Here is a 16,754-nt window from a genome sequence, read left to right as displayed (position 1 = left end):
GTTTTGTTGCTTTGAACAATCTGTCAGCGAGCAGTTGCCTGCAGGAGGTTTGGCAATGTGTGTCATTAGATCGCATATACTGACCCCTAGCGGTGAACGTGTGCGATTGCAGCCTGTCAGCATGAAACCAAAAAAGACTGGGGGTGGAAAAAAGACTGATCAGATGATCAGGGCAGAGTAACTCTAAAAAAACAACAACACAAATTCATGAAAATCTATCTTTATTTGGATGCAAAAAGTCACAACTTAAAGCGATACTGTAGCAGAGGAGAGGAATACTGATTGCTGGTTGGTTGTACGTCTGACTGTTTGGCTATTAAGTTATCCCCATTTTGATCTTCAGAAGAAGTCCAAGTAAGCACGGACAACAAACACTCAAAATAGAAGCTTTTCAATCAAGTAGCCTGGAGATTATCAGAAGATTATGTCACATGCCTGACAATACACTGTAGCCTTTCTTGTCTGTCTCAACCAGGTGCTGCTGTAAAAGGTCATTTTGGCAGTTATATTCTCCCGGCTGATGTCTTATTTATAAAGCGGTCCGAGCCCACTCTGGTAAGTTCATCCTCTGATAACGTCCGGGGCCACTGATCTGAAGCGTCATGATAGTCAAGATAGAAGTTGTTTGACTTTTTGTAGAAAACTGTCTTCACTGTTTTAGCTGCCTTACACATAGCGATTATTTCTCGTGTTGTCAACTGAGAGTGGCCTCGAGTCACAGATAGAATAGAGTGGGGACTGTGTGAAAACTCAGTCTGAGGTAAAATTCTCCAAGAAAACGATAAAAACGTACACAGAAAGCAAAGCATATTAAAGCAAAGCCTAAAGACCTAAAGTAATAATACTGAACATAATCTATTTATCTTCTGTACTGTAAGGTAACTTAGGTAGTTGTCACATTTTGTTCCGTTAAATCTTGCAATATAAACCGATGGTTTGATCCACAGTATGAGCTACATTCCATCATGGTGTAAACGGAAATATACACAAGGCATCTACTCGAAAGGATTGTATCAAAATGTTCTAAAAATATCTCTGGTTGGTTTCACAAAAGCAAACTGTATCAAAAGCATTGGCCGAGAGCAAGCAATAATAATAGGCTTAAACCCTTTTACACAACAAAAAGCAGGACAACCAATCACGTCGCTTTGATTGTGGACCTATGGAGTCCCATACAGCACATGCAATCCATTAAACTCAACACAATCAAAACACAATACAGAAAAAAGAACTTTTACAGCTGAACATCGGAGAGACAACCTTTGTTGGTCTATTGTGCTTCATACAGATTAGGCCTGGCCTGTCTATACAACAATCATGGGCTTCTTACTTCACAGATGTGTTCAAGCTACTGTTTAAAGCAGAGGCATTGCAGAACTTGAAACTCTGAGGGCAACAAGCTTCATGATAGAAAATTGGACATTTACAAGAATATCCTTATGTTTATGGTGTATTGTTTATGCAACTTTTTTTTTTTTTTGCTTTCCTCTTCATTACATCCTCCCGTGTGTGTCACTGGAAACGTCGATTGTGCACAATGGATTCTCCGGAGCTCCTGCATTGATTTTTCTAATGGTGTGATTCTATTTCTGGCCTCTGTCCCCTCAGTATCCCTGGCTCTGTGACGCCTCTGAGTTAACGTCTATGTGGCCTTAATGCAGAAGTTGTTTACTGTAAACATCATGGGCCATGAGGACTGCACAGGCAGCATGGTAAAACTGTAATACTGTAGATTGCACAGAAATCCTAATTAGTAGTGATGGGTCGTTCGCGAACGAAATGGCTCTTAGAGCCGGCTCTTTGACGTGAACGACGCGAGCCGGCTCCTTATCGTGAGCCGTCACCTTATCGTGAGCCGTCACGTGGGTTTTCTTTTTTTTTTCTTTCTCTCAGCCTCCCTCTCGCGCTTTTTTTCCGCTTCACTCTGCACGCGAGCCTTGTGCTTTATGCTGGGCAGAGGGGGGAGGGGCGGTAGTTACACTCAGTAGCACAGGAACAGAGCCAGAGAGAGAGAAAGAGAGGCAGGGACAACAACATTAGAAAGGTATAGTAATCATCCACAACTATTTTCAGTTGCAGATGATAAAGGATTGAGAAAGTTTATTCATGCAGGTCCATATGACAGAGAATATGCATGTTCTTTTAGTTTTCATATTATAATTTATATTTAATTGTGTTGTGGTTTGCAGTGTTTTGTGTTCTTTTCACTTTAAATTTGTGAAAGGAAAAAGCTGAAAATTTAAATAGTTAAAACTTGAAATGTGAATAGTTGATTTTTGTATTATATGATTTATTTATTACATTTTATGTGGAGTGAATAAATAAAAGTATATTTACGGTGGCCCCTAGAGACAAAGCACATACAAACTTCAAATCACATACGAACTCTGAAGCATGTACAAACTCCAAAACACGTAAAAACTCCAAAACACGTAAAAACACGTACAAACTCCGAAGCACGTAAAAACTCAGAAGCACATAAAAACTCAAAACACGTACAAAAGACAACAGAAGTGCTCCAGGATGCTGGGCGCAGTGTTGAGCCTTTGTTATCTTGTGGCTACACAAGCCAGCAAGTACCAACGACCGGATTTGGTGTGTGGTAATAACAGGTAAATGAACTTGTTTTTAAATTATTTGAATATATATATGAGTGCCTGTGTATAAATACACAAACAATACACACATGCTTTCAATTGTGTAATTTAAGTGATCTAGTAGCTCGGCTTTGGAAGTTCAGTTCATGCTAGAAATGTGTTTTGGAGTTTGTACGTGTTTTGTCTCTAGGGGCCACCGCATATATTTATATATAAACATATATAAATAAAACCACTTGTTTTTATGTTAGTAATTCCTTTTGTGCATAATTTTATATTATTGTTAATAATAAATTAATTAAAGCAACAAAACAACCTGAAGAGCCGGTTCGGAGCCGAAAGAGCCGGCTCTTTTTAGTGAGCCGAACCGAAAGAGCCGGATCTCTAAAAAGAGCCGGAAATCCCATCACTACTAATTAGTTAGTTAATAACCTAATCGTTATACATTCCTATGTTCCATAACATTGCACATGCCTTTAATGAACACTTAGCACCATGCAACCTGAAGATGAGGTGACTCTTGAATGCAGCAAAAGTTGAGACAGGCCTTCTGTAATGATTTTTTTTTTTTTTTTACATTGAAATTGAGAGAAAAGGCTAGACGTCATTTACTTTTACATTTCATATGAACTTTTATATCAGTATAGTTAAATATTAGGCTGGCATTTGATTATCTCTGTAGATTTAAACGATGCTGACACTTATACTGTAAAGGGCCCTTATTGTCAACACGTACTTTCTTTCATTTCCTTACAGGTAAGTCACACCACTGCAGGCGATCTGATTATACTTCACTTCCAGTCTAACCTTTCGATAACTGTACAATCATTACACGAGGAAGCTGTTTTAGACCAAGTGCAAAACAAGGCCTCGATGACGGAGACTAATGTGCAGTGGTGTGATGGAAACCTTAGCAGTGCAAATGAAATGAAGGCGAGAGTGCTGGCTTGGATTATTTTAGGTGTGACTGCTTCAACTTATCAAGAACATGTGGATCGATGGGACTGCGTTACTACTATTTTCAGGTGAGTTATCTCAAATCACACCTCCTCTATATTTGTTCTACTCAACCACGCACAATTAGCACAGATTCAGTTCTGTTTGAGTGACCCTGCCTTGAGTGAAGAGAATAACATGGTTTGAACTTGTTAAAGGGTGAGATTGAGATGATGTTAGGTACAGTGGTGCATACCACCTGAGGCGGTTACGTGTACAGTGGTGTGTCTCGGTCTGGGTGTGGCTGTTGGGCTCCATCTACTCCTCAGCAGTTTGAGAAAGCTGCTTCTCATACAAGCTCAGGACGTGATGCACAAACTGGTACTGCTCACACGTCTGTATCATGCCACCCCTGAAAAACACACACACAAAGAGATACCATTAAATCTAACACTTCACATAGTAATTATATAACAAAATTAAATGGAAAAATTTCGTTTAAAGTCAACATTTGTTTATCAGCTCCAGCAAAAAATAAAATGTTTATCACATTTTTTCAAACAATGAATGAAATACATTAGCCATGACATCTTGACTTATTAAACTCAGATGTATCCAATAACGCTAATAATGACTGCTTTCATTGTGGGTGTTCTAATGTGCTTGATGGCCGGCTGGGATTGTACCTCACATAAATAATATTACTAGTAGCACCCATGCTTGTTGTTTTCTGACTCAAAAGTGAGTAAAGGTAATCATTTCCTTTAACACTCACAGAACCATGCATGGTTTTTTGAAGTGTGTAATTAATGGACTATAATTTTAAGATCCCCGACCCGGTCCTGAATTGGATAAGCACAAGACGGATGGAGGGACAGATAATTTAGAAGAAGGTTTGGTGACCTTCTTTTTGGAACTAAATCAAACTACGTCAGCTGAGCTTTTATGCCAGAACTAAAGATAGGCACGAGCACAGATAAGAGCTCTAAGCATATCTCACCTGTCCAGACGGAGCTGGCAGGTGGTTCTCAGGATGTCAACTACACCCTCAGTCCTCAGCTGCTTGCACAGGATGGAGGTGGCAATGAAGCAGCCAGTTCGACCAATTCCAGCACTGTAAAGAAAAAGTTGGAGAAGTAATGTGTTGGATTTTTGTATTCACTGAAATTTCAATTTCAGCGAAGGCACCATAAATCGAGGAACTGAATTGATTTGTGCAGTGACAAAAACCAGCAAAACAAGATACTGTAATATAAAACTAAAGATGGCTTTATCTTCTAAATATGAAATCTTTCATGCTCCCAATACTACAAACAAGTTGCTTTAGCCCTGTACCTGCAGTGGACAATTATAGGGCCACTGGAGGGCAGGGCTTCCTCACGGGCCCTTTCCACTTCCTGCACCAGCTCCAGCAGGGGTGGAGCCTTGTCTGGGGTCTTCTGATCAGGCCAGGAAGTGTACCAGTACTGCCGCAGAGTGCGCTCCTCTTCCCCGCACTGGTGCATGCACACAGACAGTGACACAGATGTCATTATACCAAGCACACAGAGAACACCTGTTGCTCTTCATGCTTGACCAAACAGTTGCCTTGGTTTAGTAGTGAACGCAGAACAAACATTAAAAAAAGAGATTGTACAAAAACAGACTATTTGTCCTGGTCTGTACTGAGCATAAACAAATTTCTGAATGTCAGTCTACCAATAATTATGAATCCTATAGATAAACAACATAACATGAGGAGATGAATAATCAACAAGCTTTTAACTCATTGCAGTTACATAATGATCCCCTGGTGCTTAGCAATCGGATGCAGGCTGCATTTACTGAATTATCTTGTTTTGTTTGCTAAGTGCCGATGCCACCATGACCTCAAATTAAAAATAAAGCACCCATCATGAACACATGAATGGAGCGTTGAGCGAACCACCTTCCAACACCCATATCTGTTGTGATAAATTACTGGATAAAATATGACTGTTTGATACACATAATTTTAGAAACATGTTTTTGTTGAGTCGGGAACACAAAATAATAATCTTCTGCAGTGTTTTTGTGACATTAATCGAGGGATCATCATGTAAACAGTGCATTTAATCGTGCACATACGTATCAGCAGATGCAGGTAAAAGTAGCTAATTAAAACGCACGGATTTATGGCTGATATTGTAGCCATGCAGATAGTTCTGATCCACATCTAACATCTGAATTTAAATTGGCACCTAAGGGATGACATTTAATTTAAGTGCCTTAGATTGAAAGAATAAAAACAAAAATGTAACATATCTTTAGAGAAATTTCCACTTTGAATATAACATAAAGCACACTTTTAAAATTTTTTAGGGTGTTACGTGGAAAGACGTCTGCTAACACAGATGACATATAAAGTAAAGGTGGGTAATCCTTTGGAATTAGCCACGTGCAGGATTGTCAACTTTGCCACGGCTTATCGCCTTTGGGCCAAGAGAGAGGAAAATGAATTCTAAAGTTTATCAAGGCATCATTCAGGACAATGATACAGAGGCTTTCTGATGTTACCTGCTCATGAAAGCCTTTACTGCTTTAAGCACATTAGCATACAGATGACAGGGTTTAACTTGCACACTTCTGTTCCTAATTACATGTTAAGAACCTGGCTGTGAACCCTTAGTTTTGTTTTAATTCATACTGTATATTTGACAGTATGAGCACCAGAAAAAAAATTAAAATAACTTGTAACTAGTTCTATATTTTTGTTTCGTTCACTTATTTCTTTGTGCACCCCTCTCAGTATGTATTCTGTCATCCCTTTAGGTCAACTTTCTTCTGATTTGCTGCCTCTTACAAACAGAACATGTGAACAGCAGATGGGTGGGGCTTATGTGCTCACAGCCAGACCTGTGCCTGAGACCGTATTAGGGATATCCACTCCATTTGACATCTGTCTCGAGCAGACTATTTGGAGCAGACCTGAGCTTTTGGCTCACCGGGATTAGTTTTACATATGTTGACCTAAATGAAACTTTGGCCACGCTTAACATGAGCATCCACCACTGTAACCCCATCCCGCCACCCATCCACCTCTGTATAAGGTTGTTTCCATTTTCATGTATGCATATCATTAGAGGCAAACAGCTTTTTGGCATTACTTGAAGCTAAAACATTAAAGTGGTGTTGTTGTGGTTCACCCTTTGTATTTCACATATTAATGCATTCTCTGTCGGTTACCTTCAGAGTAAACACCCTCAGACTGTAGTCATCCTCCTGGGTCACCTTGACCACAGTGATTTCGATGCCTTCGTGTGTCACAGTGTCCTCGGGCCAGTACTCAGCACATTTCTACAAGAAACAATAGACACAGCAGATAATATAGCTGGTTAATATTTAGGAACATTTATCAAAGAATCCTTTGAATAGTTACCTCATTCTTCTCCTCCAGGTTGGTGATCATCACTATGATTGGGGTCCTCTCTTGCCACACCATCCTCCATAAATCCCCCACTGTGTTCACAGTGGGACCCTGGGTAGCAATGTATGCACGCTCCTCGCCCCCATAACCCTGCACATGCACACACTCGTTGTTTTGCTACCATTACATATCAAAGCCATAACAAATCGCTGCATCAGAGTGCATTTGAACTTACTTTGAGATAATTAGCGTTGATATAGGTAAAAAGAAAATCATCTTCATCCTGTGACTTCAAGATCACTCTGCTGTGCGTGTCTGCAGGTGGACAATGTGACATTATCATGAGAAAGGGAGCTGGTTACACATTCATTCATTCTGTATCTCATCCTACAGCTCAGTGATACAAAATGGTTGCACCCTTATGTGTGTCATTGTGAACATAAATACTGGAAATTTGATGTCTTGCAAACACATTTTAACATTAAAGTGAAAGAGGATGCAAAATTATTTAAGATAATCAGCATAAAAATAGTTTTAAAAATTGCTACCTCAATATTATGTTTATAGTAACTGATGTCACTAGCTTGTGTTACAGCTCTACTTACTGGGTAAAATTGTTTTGTAGCGATTCTTTCTCACCAGCCCTGGGTAATTGTACTCCTTAGGGTCCACAAAGTTCATGGGAGTTTCCTGCCAATGGACACAGAACAATGAAGGCAAATGAAAGTGAAGAAATGGGGAAGTCCAAAAGTCACCTTCTACATAACAACCAAACGGTGAGGAAATAATATTAAACACGTGAAGTCGTTCACAGCCTCTCACACTCAACCATTGCTGTATTAGTGTGTGTGTGTGTGTGAACGCGCATCCTTCTTCCTAACAGACACAAGAATTTTCTGTGGGTTTTTGTATGCAAAAAGAAAAAAAATGCTTGCATCCCTCCATCTTCCGCCCACTAACAGAAAGTAGAAAAGCTTACGGGCGTGTGCAGAGCACCGATCGGTGTGTGTGGCTGCATCTGTGTGTGCATGTACGTCTTTTCCGGCGAGTCTCTGTTCATTTCATATTAATCTCGAGAACGTAGGTGGCTGAGCTACTGTTGCTGCACTCACATAAAACTCAGCCTGCAGGCTCTGGTCGTCCATGGCCCTTGTGTGTAGCATGGCAGGGGTCAGGACGTGCGTTCCCTGTCGGAGATACTCCTGGGCCGACTGGTCTCTTGGAGAGAGTTGGGCTCCGTAGCCATAGGGCTCTGTGCAGCCTGGTGTGCACATGTCCAAGGTCAGGGAAACATTGGAGCCTCTCCTGTTTTATTCAGACAGTCAGACAAATGCATATATCTGCATTACAAATGAATGAATAAAGTGTGAGTCTCCCTGCTGGAAGAAAAACAAACATAAATGCAAACATTTCCACCTGCTGGATGCTCTTTTCTAACCTCTCCTGAAGCCCCACTGGTGTGACAGTAAGGGTGGCAGCATCTCCCTCCGTCCTGGTATCTGCACCTATATCAAATACTGGAGTCTGGGGCACCGGGTCCAGGTCTATCAGATCCTCCTGGGCATCTGTCCACTCTGACAAGGTGAAAGAGGGCTGACGGCTCACAGACTGACGTCGATCACCAATGTCCCTCGACACAGTTCCTGATGACCACAAGCCAGAGCCATAATTCCACTTGCACACCAGGTGGATGATCTAAGGATAGAAAAGAAGACAAAAAAGAAGCAGTCAATAAGTAAATCAATCAAACACACAACAACAGGTCGCTACGTTAAGAAACAACCGATTCAATCGATCTTGTTTCCTTTTAAGATTATTTTCCATCTTTATAGCAAATAACACCAATTCAGCATGCATCATGCATTAAATTCATGCTGAAATGACCAAAATTGTGAAATGTTTGCATAAAAATAGAGCTTAAAATAAAGGATCCAGCCAGTGTTTTACCATGACTACACAGATGGCCACGCCGATGCCTGCAGTGCCATGAACAATCCAATTGTGCTCTGTGGTGTTTACCACATCCCTCATCACCACTGACTGGCCAATAAAGGGAAACACAGAGAGAGAATGAGTTAGTCAGACATAGTTGAGTGCTTCACATCCTGTTAAACAGCTGTTTATTCTCCACCCAGACTTAAAAGCTGTCAGCCACATCTAGGATTGATACTTACATCCGTTCCAAAAATAGGGTGGCAGGGTAAGATGAACCCCAGGTAGAAGTCAATGACCTGCAGGGCTTTGTAGATGGAAGAGAGTGGCCCATTTCCATCCACCACAAAAAATATCCAGTACCCCTGGGGGGAGAGAAGAAGGAAGGCAGATTGTCACCACTCCAGTCATTCATGCACTGGAAATCGGACTGCAGCCATTCTCAGGTGAAAAGCGAAAAGGAAAGAAGGTGGACCATTACACAGGCATAAAAAATATGTAAATTGTCCACATAGAGTCTAGTGTCGTAATCGTGGCTGCATTTACGAGGCTCTTTTATTTACTTATGGTAATGTTGCACCTGTCCTTTTTTCTGTTTAAATGAATCAAACATGAAGTCAACAATAGACGGAAACAGGAAGAGGGAATTAATGGTGAAGAGGTGTCAAATTTTAGCCTCATCTAGCCACCCCCAGAAAAAGTATTTTCCAAGCCTGAAGCACTTGAAGCAAATATGAAAATGCAATCATACATATGAAAAGATAAACCACTGTGGAAAATTAAAGGTCAAGCTGAAAGAAAACCTCAAGCTTAAGTGTTGACTTGTCATTTGCAAGGCGGATATTGCAGGTGAAACCCAAAGACGACCTAAAAACTTACTCTGATTAAAAGCAGATGATAGAGAGCCTGGAACACATACCAAGATTTGGGAAGTGATAAACAGTGCTGCCCAGCAGTGGAGTTCAATCACCAGTGTGTACACCTTGCGTAAAAACACTTCCTCTTGGGGGTTTTGGCCCTCAGCGGTTCCATCTTTACATTCTAGGAGCCCGTCTTTTTTAAGGGCTCCGTCGCCAATTTTTTCAGTCTTTGTGGGCTCGTCTAGCCAAACGGGATCCTCATCAGGCCTCAGGAAGATGGAGTCCTCGGTGTGGGAACGAGTGGAGCTACTCAGCCGACGGGTCATGATGCCCCTGTTGAACGAGGTTCCTTTGTGTTAAAAGGCCTTTCATATGTTATAAATCAGATTTTAAATGCATTTAGTTTACACGTGTTTATCATTAGGTGTTCGGTTTTATGTGTGCCATTATCTGAAAATCATCCCATCAAATACAAACTCCAGTTTTTAACCCTTTAAAAATGTAGACAAATGGCAACACATTTACTTATACTTTGGAGATCTTTGATAGGATCCTAGACTCTGAAACACCTACAGTACCTGGTGTTTGAAACATACAGATGTTAACATGCAGGTGTTCTTCTGTACTTACAACTTATTTGCGATTTTTCTGCTTCTGTGTACAATAAAATGTCGAGGCCATAATTTTCAGCCACACTGGGACTACATGCTGATTTTCATTTCAAGTATGTGCTATCTGTGTTTGTCACATTGCGTGTGTCTAATGTGTGGTTCTAAATGAGCGTGTATATGACAAAAAGGTTGCGTTTATTCTGCAGGTCTATTCAAATGTACAGCTAAGCAGCACAGAGTGGCTCTCATCTCCGGATCCTCTTGTCTCCCTTAGATTGGACTCCATCGTGTGTGTGTGTGTGTGTGTGTGTGAATTTGACAGAGAGAGAGAGAGAGAGGCTCCATTGTGGAGAAATGAGTCAGGGGTAGCGTGTTTACAGCCCTGTCCGTCACCTTGGCAACTGAGTGGCTCTCATCCCTCTCATCCGTCCTGAGCATTATCATCTACTGACAACACAGTCACACACACACAGTCAGCAGTGTATTCAAAGCTCTTTTCCGCTCAGCACTTTCTATATATATATATATATATATATATATATATATATATATATATATATATATATATATATATATATATATATATAGAGAGAGAGAGAGAGAGAGAGAGATAGATAGATAGATAGATAGATATTGTCACATGTTTCAGATAATCAAAACAATGTTATTATCAGAGTCAAATATAAGCAGGGTAAATACAAAATGCAGTTTTTAAATGATGATTTCATTGATTAAGGGAGAAAAGTTATCCAAGCCTACCTGGTCCTGTGTAACACAGTGATTGCCCCTCCTGTTTAATCATGAATTAACTGTAATTAACCACATTGTTTTGAAAGCTAAGTTCAGTTTCACTAAACATACTCAGGCCTGATTACTGGCAGATCTGATGAATCAAGAAATCCCTTAAAGAGCCTGCTTCAGCAAGATAAAAGATCTCAAAAAGCAACACATCGTGCCACGATCTGAACACAAAGACAATGCGTTGTGTGTTTTCTAACATCAAAGGTCAATAAAGTCAAATGACTGACTGACCTATGAGAGATGGCAACGAACTGGCAGGGGAGTCACATCACATGATCAAGGTAAAACCTGTATCCTGGGGCATCCGGTCACAGTCAGCCATTGTGAGGCAGAGTCAATTCTAAAAGACACAAGACAGTAGCTCAGGGCTTACATTCAAAGGTTAGCAAAATGATAAAGCTGTTGCAGATGTACTAAACATGCAAATCTCTCCAACCTCTGGAGCAGAAAAAAACAACAAACAAGTAAGAAAGTGTCTCTTCCTCAAATAGCCAGGGATAATACAAAATAATACAAAACTGGTGCAAAAAATACAGTTTTATGAGTCACCTGCATGGTTATACGTGGTTCACGGTGTGACCATTTTAAACGATCACTTGATAATATGATATGTTAACACTACCACTTAAGCAGTGAACCTTTCGGACTATTGTTAATACAATTAAATCGCAGAAGTTTGCGCCATTTATCCGAGTCTGTGTGGTGTGAGCCCTATACCTCCTAGATGCAAGTCTGGGCATCAAAATATCAGTTTACGAACCAATGAGCGATGACACGGTGGATACATCCATTAGTTTAAAGTCTATGATAGACAGTAGAGTGACAAATCCAACTGGTAACATTGATAGACACTGAGAGAGGGTTAATAATTCAGCTTTCTCTAATGATGGATCAGAGTAGCACCCTTGTAGACTCCCAGCTGTGCGCTCATGAGGGGAGGATAGTGATGTAAGGTGACACAGTAAACTGTCAATATTTCTTCCCCACTCTTTCTTTCCCTGCCTCTCTCTGCATCCCGAAGAGGCAGGGATAATTCAAGCCAGACTAAGCAGACACCCTCAGAAATACATTCAGATTGCTCCAGTCGAATCAGTATGCATGATGAAGTCGAGCCTTCTCTGCCCTCCTCTCCTCTCTACCATCTCCCCCTCTCTCCTTATGTGCCACTGGACCCTGTTGAACGAATGGGGTGTGCTCAGCGGAATATGAGACCACACCAGTAGCAGGAGCTTAGTGTGTGTGTGTGTGTTCACTTTGAGTCCGTTTCCTTCTCTTTGCTTGCTGTGAAGGTGGTTTTGAAGTGATGACGCCAGTTAGACTGGCTTGTAGCCATGGCAATGTGCATACATGCAACGTACACACGTATGTTAAGTACACACACACACACACACACAGGCATGGATTGTGTTGTATAAGAGTGCTTCAATGTGTTCCATTTTTCAACAATAGGTGGACAGGTAGAAGAGTGGATGAAGGGATGAATGGAAGAAAGAGCAACTCTTTTTTTTGTGTGAAGGTTGTCTGAAGCAATGACGCAGTGAGGTTGGCGTTTTGGTAACTGTGGCAACCAGCATACTGTAGCGTGTGTGTGTGTGTGCGCGCACATATACACAGACTTTTGTCAGATACCCCGCATGAAAAATGAAAAACACAAACACACATCTGCACTGGGAGAGCAGTGACAACATTCACGTTTGCCCTAAGAAAAAAAAAAATCGGCCTCTCTTTGCTTTTATTCTTTGAGGTAAATATTTCTGTTTTTCTGCTACTTGCTTTGTCTCAGCGCTTGTTTGGCAAACTGTCTGATATATTTAACCCAAGCAGTCGCTGGGATCTCAGAAATCCTGAGGTCACGAGTCCTCTTCTCCTACTCATTCATTACTCATTACTCCAACATTAGTGAATTGTACACGCTAAATACATCAGAAGTTTCTCATTACTTCCAGATTATTGTACAATTTCTGTTCCTTCCCTTTTTAATGTTTCTAACGTTGCAGAAAAAGACATGAATTTAAATATTGCTGTTTGCGTAGTCTGCAGATGAGAATTAAAATACTCGCTGCAACTCCGGATTCAGTTAAACTGATGAATAAATAATATATATCTGGTCAGCTATATTATATTGCATTCTGTTTCCAAACATGTTGCATGTACATGTAAAGGTATATTTAATTACAGTTCTGAAGATAGAATTTATTCATAATAGAATAAAAAAAATCTGAAAGTTTATGATAAGCTTTTCATTTACACTATAATCATTTAACACAAACAAAAACATCAACCCAGAGCAATTTACTGTTCCCATTCCAGCTGTTTTGTGCATGATTTTATCTGCATTTCACAGTCATATCTGGTATGTTTGCAAATTTCTCGAAAAGAAAGCTTTGTTTCAACTGATGCTTCTATAGAATATATTAACACAGATAGTTCAGGAGCTTACAATGAAAATTAAAGATTTTATTACAAATCCAAAAAGATCAGAATCATTTAGCTGAGGATTGAGCTCAGGCCGAGTGAATTTAAAGCAAATAGGTCAAACCTGATGACGGATTGAGCCTCATTCCTCATTGAAGGTGTACTGTCCTTGGGTCTTACAAACACCACCCCCTCAGTCTTCAAATAGAGTATGCGCATACTGTTTCCATTGATCTGCAACCATTCAAGAACCCACCATCCAATGGAGTCTAAAAGTGGGCCGTACAAAATGCCTATTGCCTCTGTCCCAGAAGGGCTCGAGGACCAGAAATGAGAAGGGGGCTGCCAGCTGTGTATAGCTTTTTCCTACTGTCGGGAACAGGGGGAATTAAAGTGGTGACAGCTGGCGTGCGCTTTAATGGATATTCCTGATGCTCCCAGCGTCTCTGTGTGGAAAAACAATAAGTCCAAATCTGCTTCTTTAGTCTGTTATTTAAAAAACAACCTGTTTCCAGGAGAATCAAAGTGAATAAAGGGCGAGTATCAAGTGTGTTGCTGAAGTGCTCATATGGCAGAGAGACGAGGTAAGAGGAAGCTCTTACTGAAAGTGATGATGAGATGGAAACATGAGATAAAGTCACGAGGGCCAAGACCAGCCTCATCAACCTTTATCTCCCATACACACACAGAAAATCTTGATATTAATACACACATAAGCCAGCAATGACCTTAAAATGAAATGCCCAGCAAACCTGCAGCCTTTTCTTGTATATCACAAAGACAGATAATCAATCAGCTCTATTGTTTACATACACTCCCACGATCGCTCGCAGCTGCTCCATGGGTATTTTTGGAGAGAAATCTCATTAAGGCACATATAAACTTACAATTCAGCCAAAGCTGTACTGTATGAATAATTAAAATGTGCTGCATAGCAAATTGATTTACAGGCTGCTGGAGATAAATCTGGATTCTTGGTGACAAAAGATTGTGTTACATGATTGCACTGCATCAAAACACCAGTGCAGGAATGGCATTCTCTGGCAGTCATTCATACTAAGACAAAACACCATTCATATCACGTACATGGCTACGGTGAGCTAGAGCGACCACACAGTGCAGAGCTGGATGGATTAGTAATGAATCACTCGGGGAGGTGGACTGTTGCATCTCTCTCTGGTAACTCCCACATTGTCACATAGACATGATACAACACAGAGGAAATCAAGCTTTGAGTGATAAACGAGAAGGAAAATACACAGTTAAAAGCGCCATCGACGGACCAACCTGTTGGCAAATGATCAGTTTCAATGATCTAAGAATAAACACGCACATATACACCTCCTACATCACACATCTCCTACCTTTTTACAGCACAGGAAAGCGCAGCGGCCATGTAAACCGTAGGGGCTTTGCTGAGGAATTGGTATTCACCTCATGTCATACAGCCACGCAGGGGGAAAGAGCGAGAGACAGCGGAGAGGCGAGGAGGGCTGGAACGGTCACAGTCACTCAACCACAGCCTTAAGTCTGGTTAGGATAAGTCCTCTTACCTGGCTGAGCCCGTCTTCACATCGCCATCTGCTGCTCTGCTCCCTGTGAGCCAAACCACCAGGAGCCAAACACCAAGAACCACGCCAATCCCTTTACTGCTTCTCTGTCTGGGAGATGGAGGAGTGTGTTTGCATGTAAGAAGGAGACAGACCGACAGTGAGAGACACAGAGAGTAAGAGGACGCGTGTGAGCCTAGGAAAACAAGAAATTGCAAATGTAAGGGGTGTGTGTGTTTGTGTGTCCGTGAGAGAAAGAGAGACAGAGGTATGAAAGTCTGATGGGTTTTCTTTTGTTTGTATCCTGAAGGAGAGAGAGAGAGATCCACAGGCGGCAGCTTCGTCTAGGTATATGCAGCAAGAGGCTGTACGGTAGCCTTGGCAACAGAGCCAGAATAAGGGAGAGCGAGGGAGGGAGGGAGCTAAGGAGAGAGCTAGAGCAAAAGAGAGAGAGAGAGAGAGTGTGTTTATTAATCTTATTGTGGGGACATAAATCTGTTAATACAGTTATATCAGGGGGGCTCACCTCTAAAGGAAGGTTTCAACAAGGTAAACCATTAAGTTTTAGTGGTGAAGGATAAGCCTGGATATATTACATATATTTTAATTATAGTTGGCAAACCCCACTAAAAATGCCAAAACCTGAAGCAAATGCATGCTGCCAACAGACTCTAGGCTTTGATTATAGCTCAAAAAAGGTAAAAAATAAATGAATAAATGAATAAATAAATAAATAAAATACAGGCATTGTTGAGCCACATTGCTTCTTCAGTGTTACAATGAAAAGGGTCACTGGATCTGTCATTTAGCCACCTTACTTAAAAAAAAAACCAGTTGATAATCTGCAGCTGAAAATACATCAAATTTATCTAACACCAGAAACATACCAACAAACACGAGCTGTTTCTTTGAGAAAATACATTTGCGACCAATTTGTCTCTGAAGATTTGCATCGTCTTTGCTACTGAAGGGTGATTGGGGTTTATTGCAACAGACAGGCTGGAGGACATCATGAAGCTCGAGGAGATAAATGCTTTGCTGAATCTGTTTATAATAACGACAATAAAGAAAAAAACTCTCCAGGAAACAATAAAAGAAGAAATCAACATCTTCTTAAGTGACAAAAGACGTGTGTCTCTGTGTGTGTAGTGGGGGAAGTCGGCTCATAACACATCACTGAGCAGCGAACACCCCCCACTGTCACCTCCTCTGCTTCCAAGCTGTACGCTCTGCCACCCACCATCTCTCACTCATCTCAGTCACCACCCCCCACCCCATCATCGCCCAGGTCTATTCTCCTTTTCCGGTCTCTATCATTCTCTGTCTTCTTAAACCTCTTGTCATTTCCCATCCCTCCTTCTTCAATGTGATGTGCTCTCTCTCTCTCTCTCTCTCTCACACACACACACACACACACACACACACACACACACACACACACACACACACACACACACACACACACACACACACACACACACACACCCACCCTCCTTCCTGTCTTGCCATATGGTAGCCTTTCCCTGTCATGAGCTCTCTGAACTCACCAGCAGCACAAACAGCCTCTATATGACCAACACAAATCACGGGGAAAACAAACATAGACTGCATACAATGTTTATATTATATTATTTGGAAAAAAGATAAAGATTGTCACACATGAAAGA

The 16,754-nt window shown here is 41.1% G+C and overlaps 1 protein-coding gene across 4 annotated transcripts; it reads right to left on the bottom strand.

The window, feature by feature from the left end:
• Positions 1-204: 204 nt before the first annotated feature.
• On the bottom strand, positions 205-16,461 carry LOC113027061 (protein tyrosine phosphatase non-receptor type 5). Of its 4 annotated transcripts, none has more exons than XM_026176493.2 (14): positions 15,091-16,461; positions 11,354-11,462; positions 9,770-10,043; positions 9,093-9,215; positions 8,866-8,958; positions 8,357-8,613; positions 8,031-8,223; positions 7,524-7,608; positions 7,154-7,233; positions 6,931-7,068; positions 6,738-6,848; positions 4,869-5,029; positions 4,534-4,647; positions 205-3,945 (listed from the first exon to the last, which is right to left on the bottom strand). In XM_026176493.2, exons 3-14 carry the CDS (start codon positions 10,034-10,036, stop codon positions 3,852-3,854), a joined length of 1,716 nt encoding a protein of 571 aa, XP_026032278.1. In that variant the 5' UTR covers positions 10,037-10,043; positions 11,354-11,462; positions 15,091-16,461; the 3' UTR covers positions 205-3,851. The 4 variants fall into 4 exon arrangements, with proteins under 4 accessions (XP_026032278.1, XP_080161016.1, XP_080161015.1 ...); XM_080304890.1 differs by lacking the exon at positions 15,091-16,461 and adding an exon at positions 14,902-15,059; XM_080304889.1 differs by lacking the exon at positions 15,091-16,461 and adding an exon at positions 13,662-13,960.
• Between the last annotated feature and the right edge of the window lie 293 nt (positions 16,462-16,754).

The sequence above is a fragment of the Astatotilapia calliptera genome, chromosome 7 (assembly GCF_964374335.1).
Source record: "Astatotilapia calliptera chromosome 7, fAstCal68.1, whole genome shotgun sequence".
In the NCBI taxonomy this organism is placed as follows: Eukaryota; Metazoa; Chordata; class Actinopteri; order Cichliformes; family Cichlidae; genus Astatotilapia; species Astatotilapia calliptera.
Note: the sequence above shows the minus strand (reverse complement) of the source record. Positions and strands in the feature narration are given on the sequence as shown.

Bases quoted from the DNA above. Each gene is read 5' to 3' on its own strand.
- LOC113027061 (XM_080304888.1), bottom strand. From the start codon at position 10,746: ATGAGAGGGATGAGAGCCACTCAGTTGCCAAG. The intron at 9,216-9,769 runs GTATGTGTTCCA...CTCTCCCCCCAG, and splicing joins TTATCACTTCCCAAATCTTG to GGGTACTGGATATTTTTTGT. The intron at 3,946-4,533 runs GTGAGATATGCT...TGTGTTTTTCAG, and splicing joins TGCCAGCTCCGTCTGGACAG to GGGTGGCATGATACAGACGT.